Genomic DNA, 12,658 nt, shown 5'->3' on the forward strand with positions numbered 1-12,658 from the left:
TTGTATTTAAACTTAAAAGCAAATGGGAATCACGAGAGTTTTATTTCTTTTTTTTTTTTCTCTTTTAACAGGGGAGTAACAGATAAGATCTGTTTTAGGACATTAGTTTGATAGCTGTGTGAGGGATGGATTGGAGAGGGTAGAAACTTCAATTAGGAGATTATTGTAATATCATAGAGGAAAGATTATGAAAAATCATGAATTCGGTTAGTGGTTGTGTTGAAGGTGATACTTGGAAAGTAAAGTAAAAGGCTAGAAAGTATTTGGATAATGCAGACGCAATCCTATGGTTAGACAGACTGGACCCCCCTTGAAAACGTGGGATATGTCCTCGGTCCTGACACTGCTCTCGCTAAGGTTTTGCTAATGAAGGGAAAGCTCGGGCAGATGGCAGCAAAGGAAAGCGGCTTCGAGCGCAAATCTCGAGGGCAGAACCAGCCAGGTGAACCAGGGAGAGATTCCAAAACAAACTGAGGACCACTAGGCGAGGAATTCTTCCGCTACCTCAGCCCAGGGATCTCTTGAACGATTAAAACCAACTATGCTCAAGAGATAAAGAGGAAGCGATTCGTCTGGCAGAATGCAGGAAAAGGTGGGAGGGCTAGGGGGGGCGGAGACAAGGACAGAAGCCAGATGAAAGAAGGATTCCATCACCATTATTGCCTCTGTCCCTTTAAACAGAGCACGTGACGCAGACCGTTCGCGCGGGAACGGCTCGCACAACAGCAGCTAGCTATAGACAGGGCGGGGTCCTCGGCGCGCGGGTTAGAGCCAACCGGGTACAACCGCCTCGCTCTTTCCACCCGGACTCCACCTTTTCCCATCAGAGTTAACCAATCACCCCCTTGCTCCTGGCCCAGCCCCTCTCCGCTCGCGCTGCCCAAAACTAGACAAACAGAACCGGAGGAAAAAAGAGGGTGGGGCTTCCGTAGGGGCGGGTCATCGAGGGCCGCGCGCTCCCCCAAAGTTTCGAACCTTGTTGGCCCGAGGCCGAGGACAAAATTAAGAGCAGTAGCCAATAGCAAGGCGCAGACCAATCGCGCGCGCTCCCCCAGGCCCTCCTCTATCTTCGCCCTGCTTCACCGGGAAAGCTTCGGGGATTGACCATTGGCTGGAAGGGCCTGTCACTCAGCCCAGAGCCGATTGGATCCTGGAGCCTTACGGTGATTGGTTCCGCCCAGGCGCGAAATGTAACGCGGGAAAAGCCGGAGCTGGGACCTCGGTGGGAGCAGCAGGTTGTTATTTTCCGGGGCTTGGGAGTTTGGCTTTATTGTCACTTCGGGGCAGCGTGAGAAGTCTGAGCTGACTGCGCTTCCCTTCCACCCCGCTGTTGCGGGGGGATATCGGGGAGAAGGAGGTCAATCTTGGCAGGGGTCCCTCTTCTACCGCGGCTTCTTCCAGGATCCCGAACCTCCTGATTCGGGTGAATCTGCCCCTCCCTCGACAACTACCGGAGGGATCCCCGGAATCGTCGCCACGGCCGCCGTCACTTTCTCCTCCCCTGCGATGAGTCTGCGGCTGTTCTAGTGTCAGATTCAGCTGGGAGAGCGCTGCTGGGGCTGGAGCGGCGACCGGTTGCCGCAGACACCCCCGAGCCTTCCCTTGGCTCTACTTAGCCGGGAAGGAAAGATCGTGCGATTGTGGCCCCGCAGTCATTGCCAAGGTTGTGAAGCTCGGCGACTCAGAGGGACCCGGGGCGGGCGTGTGTGCGCGTCGCGGGGACTTGGGGGGCTGGTTGGAGAGGAGGGGGATGATTCGGGGGATCGAGGCAGCCATGGCGGAGAACCAGTCCCCGCTGCTCCAGCAGCAGCCGCCGCCACCCCCAGTCATCTTTTGCCATGATTCCCCCAAACGGGTCCTGGTGTCGGTCATCAAGACGACCCCGATCAAGCCCAAGCGGAGCAGCGAGCAGGAGCCGCCGCCGCCACTCATCCCAACCAGCCCGGGCTTCAGTGACTTCATGGTGTACCCTTGGCGCTGGGGTGAAAACGCGCACAATGTGACGCTGAGCCCCGGGGGACCCGGCGGGGGCGGCTGCTGCGGGACCTCGGTCGTGGCCACCTCCCCCGCCTCTTCCTCCGTCAGCACCCAGCAGCCGCTCCGGGGCCGGGGGGTACCGGCCTCCACCGTGGTGGCCACAGCCATCTCCGGAGGAGAAGAGGAAGAGGAGGCGGGGAGCCCGGACAGCAGCCACCTGAGGGTGAGTCTCCCCGAGATCCAGGAGGAAGGAGGGGGTGTGTCGGGAGGAGGAACGAATGGGGGCAACTTCGGACCCGTTAACGGGTAACCGATGCCTGCGTAGGGTGGAGCGGACGGGGCTACGGAAAAGTGGACGGAGCAGCAGGACCGGGCGCGGGGTGAGACCCGTCCTCAGCCCCAGCTTGCCCTTTCTGACACCTGGTGGGGAGACGCCAGGCCGGGTGGAACGAGTCTAAGTCTCCTCCCCGCACCCCAGACCGCGGGAATGGAACTGGGCGGGGCAGGGAGGATTTTAAAATGCTGGGGTTGCTTCCTGGGCCGGCGGCAGCTGCGGAGGCGGCTGTCAGGGACGTCGACGTCACAGCCGCGCGCCAAAAAACGGGTCTGGCCATCACGCGCCCCAACCTCTGGGGAGCGGGCGGCTGTGGGGGAGGAGCGGGGGGCGGGGGGCGGGGGGGGGGGAGGGTTGGGCTGGCCCGGGGGCGGACTCGTCTCGAGAGCGCGGGGGCGGGGCGAGAAACGGGCGCCGGGCTGGAGGCCGCGGCTCCGGAGGGGACCGGGCGGGGGCGGGGCTGCAGGAACGTAAAACCCTCCCCTTGGGGCCGGTCCCAAGTGCGTTCCTTCCTGACCTCGGAGGCCCGCGGAGAATAGGTAAGAAAGCAGTCTGCCCACGGGCTGTACCGGGGATCGAGGGGGACGCCAGTCCGAGCAAATCCTGCGGGAAGGTCCGGGACCTGGAAGCAGAGAATGCGCCTTGGGAGGAAAAAGCAGGCCCGCAGTCCGGCAGTGCCGAGCGGGAGCTTCGGTGCCTGAGTCGCCCCTGCTCTTGGCAGGCGGCAGGCGCTTGGGGAAAATAGAACTTGCTCCGGGGCTTGTCTTAGCTTTAGTGTCGCGGCGTTTATCCTGGAAAGCAAAGGAATTCCGACTGCTCGACGCAGGACCGACGTGTCTTTAGGATCCATGGCAGTTAAGAAGTGAAGTGTGATACAAACCAGGAAAGTGAACGGAAACACTCTGGCGGCTGCGTTGCCACACGGTGGCAACAGTTGCCGAATTGAATGTGATATTCAAAAGTAGCACATTTTACAACGTAACATATATTTTTCAGAGTGTAAGTTACTTTAGATTAGTTGCTTTTTGTTCAATAAATACTTGAGTTTTGTCTACGTCTTAAGCCCTTTGTTAACCGCTAGATGCTGTAGGAAAACAAACAGGTTATACCCTCTATAATGAAGTGAAACCAAGGGCATCAAATTCAATGGGAATTCAAAGTCAGACTTTGAATGACTTGGTGGTGGTAGTGGAAGGGAAGGATGTTCTGGAATGTTTCAGGATGGGGTAATATTTAGAGATTTTTAAAAAATGGGTAAGATTGTATAAAATGGGACTGTGGGCAAGGGGGTAACAAATAAAAAGGCATGGGGCATGAGGTTGCCTGAAAAGGTAGGTTTTATGAAGGGGAGTAATAGAAATAATGCTGGAACAGCATATTAGGGCCAAACTAAAGGCATTAAATGACAGGCTAAAGCAGTTACGGCTTTACCTCATAACGTCAGGGAGCCACTGGAGGGATTCAGTCATAAAAATAACGTGATTAGAACCGTTAGACATATTAATCTGTCAGCAACATGAAGGTTTGAAGGCAAGGACGGTAATTTCAGCAGTTGAAGTAACAAGTGAAGAGTATCTAAACTCAGATGACTTGCACTGGGAGTGGAAAAGAGGTAGAAGGAGTTGGAGAAAGATTCCAGAAGTGTATAGGACAACTTTTTAAATGAACTGATTGGATATTATAGGCAAGGGAAAAAGTCAAAAGTTTCAAGTCTTCATGACTTCATGAGTTGTGGTATGGTGACCAAAGAAGATTTTTAGGGAGGTGATGGGTTAGGTTAGGGACATATTAAATTTGTGGAATTAGTTGGGCAAGTAGGTGGAGATGCCTGAAAGAAAGTTTTGGAAACCTACAGAGAGATCAAAGCTGGAGATGATAATTTGTTCAACCTCTCCATTGAGGCGATAGATTTCCAATATGGAGGCATAGACTATGAAGAAAGGCAACTTTTAGAGTGAAGAATGGGAAGCAAACAAATGTAGAGGTAGATGGGAGAAATTAGGAAAGGTCAGTATTATGAAAGAAGTGATTTTAAAAGGTAGGAATCACTGGAGTCACATGTAGATAATGGGAGAGAACTCTGAAAGCTATTGGATATTGTGTCTGAAAAACAGTACATGTACTTTAAAAACAGCTGATAACAGTTTGTTTTGTCTGCAGACAACTATCAACAAATACCTTTACAAACTTACATATCCTTTAGAATAATAAAATTCAGCATTGGGAGGGACCTAGGGAGGTCTTCTAGTCTCAACCTCTACCTGAAAAAAAATTACAAATCATCTAGCCTATACTTGGAGATCTCCAATAATAAAGCTACTACTTCAAAAGACAGAAGACTGAAGTCTTCATAAAGACTGATGTAAAAGCAATTTTCCTGGTAAACTGTCACAGCAATCCCATTTCAGCACTTTAAACACCTTTAGATGACTTTGCTTAAAATATTACTTCCTTTAAGGGTTTGATTACTGAGAAAAGGAAAGTGACCAATTATACTTTAGTTCCTATAAAAACTCCCTTCTAAAAATAATGTTTTATTAGTGTTTTTTTCTTTTTTCTCTGATGTTACTTTGCAATGAACCAATCCACCATTGAGACTGAGTATAGTTAAGTAAAACATCAGTATACAGGTTATGCCTAAATATTTACACTTCATTCCATTCTTATAGTTCACCGTTCCTCACCTATAGTCCATTATTTCCCTGTTGAGACAGGAAAAGCAAACTCCACCTTCATCAGTTCTCTGAAGTCCCCATTGGTTACTGCACTGATAAGAGAACTGATGTCCTACACTATTATTTTCCTTTCCATTATTGTGGTTATTGTGTTAAGTATTTCTCCTTATTTTGCTCTGAATTCTTAAAGCACAATATTTTATACATTCATATACAAAAATATTTTATACATTCATATACAACAATTTGTTCAACCATTTCTCCACTGAAATGTAGTCACTTTGTTTGTAGTTCTTTGATACAAAAAGTGCTTCTGTAAGTATCCAAAGTGAAGTTAATTATGTAGGAACCTTTCTCCTCTCTCTGACCTCACTGGGGGTAAAATGATATCCTGGTGATGTGAAAACTTCCAGCTAAACTCAGTTTTCTTTAAACCACCTCAATACAGTAAGAAACAAAACAAAAATCAATTAACAAAATCAGCCAGCTAAGTTTTGTGGCAGGCACTATCCAAGGTGCTTGGAATACAGATACAAAAAAGACAGCCCCTGTCCTTAAGGCACTTATATTCTACTAGAGAGATATACAACATTTTCATCAATAAGTAAACAGAATATATACAAAATACCCAGTGGTGGGGGGCATTGGGGGAGGAGACTAGCACTAACAGGGGAGGGGTATGGTATCAAGAAATGTGGTTTGTGTTTCAAAAATCCAAGGGCCACACTATCTTACCCCTCTTCAATAGTGAAAGTTATGCTTGCCTCTTTTGGCTTTCGTCATCTTTACCAGGTAACGATTTGTTTTGGTTTTCCAGTCACTTTTATCAGCATTTATTCACTTAGCACCAGAATGCAGAAGAAACTATGACTATAGCATTAACTATATGGATTACTGTAAACATTCTAGTGACAGAAAATCAGTTTCCACAGCTTAAACTCTTGCCATTGCAACCCAGTCTGCTCTGGTATCCAGATGGTTGCAATGGAAGTTGCCATAATGATAGGCAATATTCTGCCCCTCCACACCTCACCCAGTCCCTGAGATTTGTTATACCACCTTGTTGTCAGTATAATAAAGAACCTTATGACTATCTACTCCTACCCATATTAAAAAAAAATTTAATTGTTAAATTGGTTAAATTCTATCTAAGTGGCAATACCTGCTTTTTTCAGCATAGGAATGATTTATTTCAAGCATAAAGATAATCTGAGATTTAGAATAAGCATAGCAGTGGAGTTTTTTGGACATATTGATTATAGCTCCAGAGTAAGTAAAAGCAAACCCAAATACGGTGAATGAGTCTCCATGAAGGTAACAGGTAGAAGTCCATTTGAAGTTTTCAATTGGTGAATTCCATCTTTTAAAAGCTAGTTTAATATGAATGTAGTTTAATTTTGTTAATTGAAGTTCCTATGCTTTTTAAGGATATGTGTTATGCCATATATCTTCATGTGTATTTATTCAAACAATATAATCTTTTATGTACATAACACCATTGGGGTATAACACTTCATAGAAGAATATACTGTCTTAACAGAGATAAGTACATGTACATGAAGAACAGCAGCATAATAGATGTAAATACTCAGTATTTGTTGAACTGAGAACTGAAAGGCAGTGTGTAATTTAAAAAAATTGAGTGGTAGAGGTGACAAAATTTTAAGTTCAGGAAACTTATTATTTGGAGAGGTTGGAAAATCTTTAATGGAAAGAGTTACACTATACACTTGAATTCTTAGTAGAATATACAAACTGATCATTTTCTTTTGGGTTAAATGCTTTTCTTTAGGTATACAAACATTGGTTGGGTAAAACCTACATATCATCCACAATTTAGTCAGTTGCTTTAATCCTGTTGAAGTCTAGTTAAAATGAGCTACAGCATATAGTATCTTTGATTGACCAGCAAAGGTCTGACAGTCATTCTGTAATGACCCACCCTCCCTTTGATGCCTCAGGCTCCTCTCTCCAACAAAAACAAAATAAATATGAGAATTCAGACTTCGCAAGGCTGGAGGCCCTGGGAAGGCTCTCTGTGGTTTGATATGGATGGCAGTAGCTCTTAGAGGTGCTGTTAAAAAAAAAGCAAAAAACCCTAACAAAACTCAGGATGTGGTTGTACCTTAGTTAACCTAAGAACATCTCCCTTTTCTGTAGACAAAACACAGTAAGACTGATTTCCCTCCTTTTCTAATGTCTGTCTTTCTATCTCTCTTGATCTAGCTTTCTTCTTCCTCCCACTCCTTATAGCAGTGACATAAAATCTTGATTTCTTATTCATACTTCAGCATTTGAAAGGTCTGTGATTTGATTAGCATGGGCCTTCTTCAGCAACATAAGTTTTCAGACCTACTAGAGGGAACATTGCTCAAACTTCACCAACTTAGTGAAATTGAGTGTCTTTAAAACTTGCTAGGGAAAGCCTCAAATGACACGGGGCCCATCACTGGGCTCACATTCAAAGCCTTTACATCTTGTTAGGAACCGTTAGAACTTGCACTTAGCTGACATGCCTTTGGAGAGCCCAGGATTGCCACTATGCTATAATGAACTTGATTGTAGGATTTGATACTATGTAATTGTCAGTGTTTTTTATTCTGTCTAGCTAAGAAAGAAAAAGTTCATAGTTAAGTGACACTATGTTTATTTTTTGATACAATGAATTGAATATATCTAGCTAAAAAAGAAAAAGTTCATAGTAAAGTGATACTGTGTTTATTTTTTGATACAATGAATTGAAAATGTTTTATGTTTATTTCTCCTTATTTAACAGGGAAGCATGGCTTGCTTTTTTTGGCTCACTTTCCCTGCTGTAGGAATATGCCTTTCTCCCTTTTGGCAGGAAATTTTGAGAAGTGTTATTGTGAAATTCCTCTGGACTTTATGTCTATACTCTTGATGAGATTTTTTGCTATGCATACACACATATACCTGCAACTGGACAAGATAGTTATTTTTTAGATTGCTAAGTAATTTCAAAATTTGATTTTTAAGATTGCTTATACCAAATGAGTATTCAAGTCTATTTAACATCAAATCACTAGAAAATTTGTACTTTATTGTTGCAAAATAGGCCGTTCAAGAAATCAAGTATATTTCAAATTATACAACCAAGCTAAAAAAAAAAAGAATTCTTATCCAATTAATATTATGGAAACACACTGTAATTTTTCAGTACTATTATTACTCTAAAGGTTATAGTCTAATTCCACAAAAGAAATGCCTTTTTCAGGATACAGGTACGTGGATTGATCCAATATTGTGGTTTTTTTTAATTGATCCTACCTTGATTTCAGACACCTTTTGTTATTTTTTCCCATAAAGAATTAATTTTATGAATCCTCGATTCTGTACTTTTCTGTAACTGAGGTGTTTAAACAGAACTAATATAGTTAAGCATCTTGTCAGGGTTCGGTATTTGCTGTTGCTTCAATGTTTGTGTCTAGTCAGGGCTCTCTTCTGCTTAGAACAGGGACCAACAATTTTTTTTTTATCATGCAGAGATGCCAAATCAAGTCAATGAATACTGCTAGTTGTCATTGGCAGGTCTAAGGTATGTTTGTGAAGGAGGGAAGAGGAGGAAAACTAATATGATAGGGAGTGAGAGATGGGCAATAATCATCATTTCAGATGCCACAGTTTTACCAATTTTTGCTTAACACTGACTTAACTGAAGGGCTACTCAAGACTACTTGACTACTCCCATCCTCAGCAAAATGAGGAATTATCTGGATTTTTAAAATGAACTTATTTAAGATGGCAGAGTAGAGGCAGCTGAACTTTCCTAATATTCTCCAAATAACTTTAAATAATGTGTCAAATCAAATTCTGATGCACCATAGCCAACAAAAGGTGAAGATGAGACATTTTTGCAGCCTAAGATAGCTTAGAAGGTTGGCAAGAAAGCTCTGGTTGTGTGCAGAGGCAACACCAGAATCGGACCTTAGAGGCCTTTGGGAGCTCTCAGCTTAGATGCAGAAAGGGAACTGGACAACTGGTCAGAAAGAGATTATGCTCTTAAGGGAGAGATAATTTAAGAATTATTTGACTACTTGAAAGTCATGATTAAAAAAAAGAGCCTAGACATTACATTTCAAAAAACTATAAAGGAAAACTGCCTCATTATCTTAGAATCAGAGAGTAAAATAGAAATTGAAAGAATCTACCAATCAACACTTGAAAGAGAGCTCAAAATGAAAACTCTCAGAAATATTATAGTCCAGAGCTCTCCAGTCAAGGAGAAAATATTGCAGTCAGATAGAAACCCTTCAAATATTGTGGAGTCAAAATTAAGACATGTAAGATTTAGTAACTTCCATGTTAAAGGATCAGAGAGCTTGGAATATGATATTCCAGAGTGCAAATGAGCTAGGATTACAACCAATAATAACCTACCTAGCAAAACAGTATAATTTATCTTGGCAGGGGGAGGGGAAATGGATATTTAATGAAATAGGGATGTTTAAAGCATTCCTCATAAAAAAGACTAGATAGAGTAAGAAGAAAATTTGACATTCAAACTTAAGACTCAGGTGTAAAAAGGTAACTATGTCAGTGAAATCATAACAGACTTAATAAGGTTAAACTTTTTACATTCTTATATGGGAAGATGATACACATAGCTTCTAAAATTTTATCATTAATAAAGCAGGTCGAAGGAGTCTACATAGAGAGCACGGGATTGAGTTGAATATATTGGGATGATCTCAAAAAAAATGAAGGGGTGAGAAAGAGGGATGCATTGGGAGAAGGAAGAAGGGAGAGGGAAAACAAGGGAATTTATCTCCCATAAAAGAGGAAGAATTTTCACAGTAGAGGGTGAAAGAGTGATTAATGTTTGAACCTCACATTGATTCAAAGAGGGAAGAATAATAGGTACATATTCACTTGGGGGGGGGGTGATGAATGAGAAGGCAGATTAAGAGAGTTAGTGATTAGAAGCAAATAAATTTTTGAGGAGGGACATGGCAAAAAAAAAGATGGGAAGGAGAATGGAAATACATAGTAATTATAATTGTGGATGTGAATGGGATTAATTTACCTGTAAGATGGAAGCAGAATAGAGTAGTAATAGAATCCAACAATGTGTTATTTACAAGAAACACACTTGAAAGAAAGATATACACAGTTATAGTTAAGGGGCTAGAGAAGAATCTATTATGCTTTATCTGAGGTAAAAAAAAGCAGGAATAGTAATCATGATTTCAGACAAAGCAAAAGCAAAAAATAGATCTAATTAAGAGAGATAATCAAGGAAATTACATTTTGCTGGAAGGTACCATGGATAATGAAGTAATATAAACTAAACATATATGCCTTGAATGGCATAACACCTAAATTTTTAAAGGAAAAGTTAAATGAGTTACAAGAGGAAATAGACAATAAAACTATACTAGTGGGAACCTCAATTTTCCCCTTTTAAGATTAGAAAAATCCAACCATAAAATAAATGATGTAAAGGAGATGAGTGGAATTTTAGAAAACTTAGAGGTAGACCTCTGGAGAAAATTGAATGGGAGTAGAAAGGAATATACCTTTACTTCAGCTGTATATAGTAAACCTTCACAAAAGTTGACCATATAGTAAGGCATTAAAAACCTCACAAATAAATGCAGAAAAGCAGGAATATTAAATGCACCCCTTTTGGGACTCCACTGCAACAAAAATTACATTCAATAAAGGGTCTTGGAAGCACAGATTAAAAAAAAAAAATTGAAAACTGAATAATCTGATGGTAAAGAATGGGTAGGTCAAAGAACAACTCATACAAACAAGAGTTCCATTAAAAGTAACAACAATGAGGCAACATACCAATATTTGTGGGATGCAGCCAAAGCTTAGGGAGAATTTAAATCTCTCAACTCTGACTTCAATAAAAAAAGAGCAGATCAATGAATTGGGCATGCAGTTAAAAAAAAAACACTAGTAGAAGAACAAATTAAAAATCTCCAATTAAACACCAAAAAAAAAAAAAACCAAAAAACACCCAACAACCTTGAAAATCAAAGGAGAGATTAATAAAATTGAAAGTAAAAAAAGATTGAATATATAAAACTAGAAGCTGGTTTTATAAACCAATAAAATAAATAAAATATTGGTGAATTTGATTTTAAAAAAGAAAAAAATACCAAGTTATCAATATCAAAAATGACAAAAGAAGAATGCACCACCAATGAAGATAAAATTAAAGGGATTATTAGGAGTTGTTTTGCCCAATTGTATGCCAATAAAAGTGACAATCTAAGTGAAATGGATTAATATTTACAAAAACATAAATTGCTCAGATTAACAGGAGAGGAAATAGAATACTTTCATAATCCTACCTTAGGAAAAAAATTGAACAAGCCATAATGAATTTCCTAAGAAAAATCCCTAGGACCAGATGGATTTACAAGTGAATTCTAACAAATATTTAAAGAATAATTAATTCTAATCCTATATAAACTATTTGGAAAAAGAGGTAAAAAAGGAGTCCTACCAAATTCCTTCTATGACACAAATATAGTTAAAGCAGGGAGAAAGAGAAATAAAACTAGGCCAATTTTCCCTAATGACTATTAATACAAACATCAAGATAAAATATTAGCAAGGATATTACAGCAATATATCATGAAGATCATACACTATGACCAACTGGGATTTATACCAAGAATGCATAACTGGTTCAGTATTAGGTAAAGTATAATCTTAATTGACGATAACAGTAATAAAAATCTCATAATTACCCTCAATAGGTACAGAAAAAGCTTTTGACAAAATGTAGCACCCATTCCTATGAAAAATACTAGAAAAGCAAAGGAATAAATGGAGCTTTTCTTAAAATAAGTGGTATCTATCTAAAGCCATCAGCAACTATTATCTATAATGCAGATAAGCCTTCCTAATAAAATCAGGGATGAAGCAAGGATGTCCAGTATCACCTTTTTATTTTTCAGTATTGTACTGGAAATGCTAGTTATAACAATGAGACAAGAAAAAGAAATTATAAGAATAGGCAATAACAAAACAAAAACCTCACTTTTCAGGTGATATGATTGTATACTTAGAGAATCCTCAGGAATCAACTGAAAAATAATTGAAACAGTGAACCATATCATAGTTGCAGAATACAAAATAAAGCCACATAAATCATCAGCATCTCTGTATATTTCCAACATAGTCCAGCAGGAAGAGATTGAGAAATACCATTTAAAATAACTGCAGGCAATATAAAATATTTGTGAGTGTACTTGCTACGACAAACCCAGGGACTATATGAACACAATTACAAAACACTTCACACAAATAAAGACAGGTCTAAACAATTCCAGAAAAGTTAATTGCACATGAGTAGGCTGAGTCAATATAAAATGACTTCTACCTAAATTAATTTACTTATTCAATGCTATACAACCAAAAAATTATTTTGCACATCTTGAAAAAGTAACAACAATCATCTGGAATGATAAAAGGTCAGAATATCAAGAGAATCAATAAAAAAAATATGAAAGGAAGTCTAGCAATATCACATCTTAATCTGTATTACAAAGTGGTAATCATCAAAACACTCTGGTGCTGGCCAAGAAATAAAGTAGTAGATCATGGAATAGATTAGGCACACAGTGTATAGTAGTCAATGATCATAGTAATCTAATGTTTGATAGAATCTAAGATCCAAACATTTGGGGCA

General features: G+C 40.7%; 1 protein-coding gene and 1 long non-coding RNA gene across 2 annotated transcripts in view; one reads left to right on the forward strand and one right to left on the reverse strand.

Annotated features, from left to right (window-relative positions):
* The window catches only part of ZNF367 (zinc finger protein 367), a 26,950-nt gene continuing 14,292 nt past the window's right edge, over positions 1-12,658 (forward strand). The window contains exon 1 of the mRNA XM_072596887.1: positions 1-2,200. Within this exon, the coding sequence (XP_072452988.1) occupies positions 1,751-2,200 (450 nt within the window). The 5' untranslated portion in view covers positions 1-1,750. The remainder of the gene's footprint in view (positions 2,201-12,658) is intronic.
* LOC140496746 (uncharacterized) overlaps positions 7,705-12,658 on the reverse strand; it is a 24,536-nt gene continuing 19,582 nt past the window's right edge. The window contains exon 4 of the long non-coding RNA XR_011964382.1: positions 7,705-7,926. This is a non-coding gene — a long non-coding RNA (uncharacterized lncRNA). The remainder of the gene's footprint in view (positions 7,927-12,658) is intronic.

Source organism: Notamacropus eugenii, chromosome 3 (genome assembly GCF_028372415.1).
Source record: "Notamacropus eugenii isolate mMacEug1 chromosome 3, mMacEug1.pri_v2, whole genome shotgun sequence".
NCBI lineage: Eukaryota > Metazoa > Chordata > Mammalia > Diprotodontia > Macropodidae > Notamacropus > Notamacropus eugenii.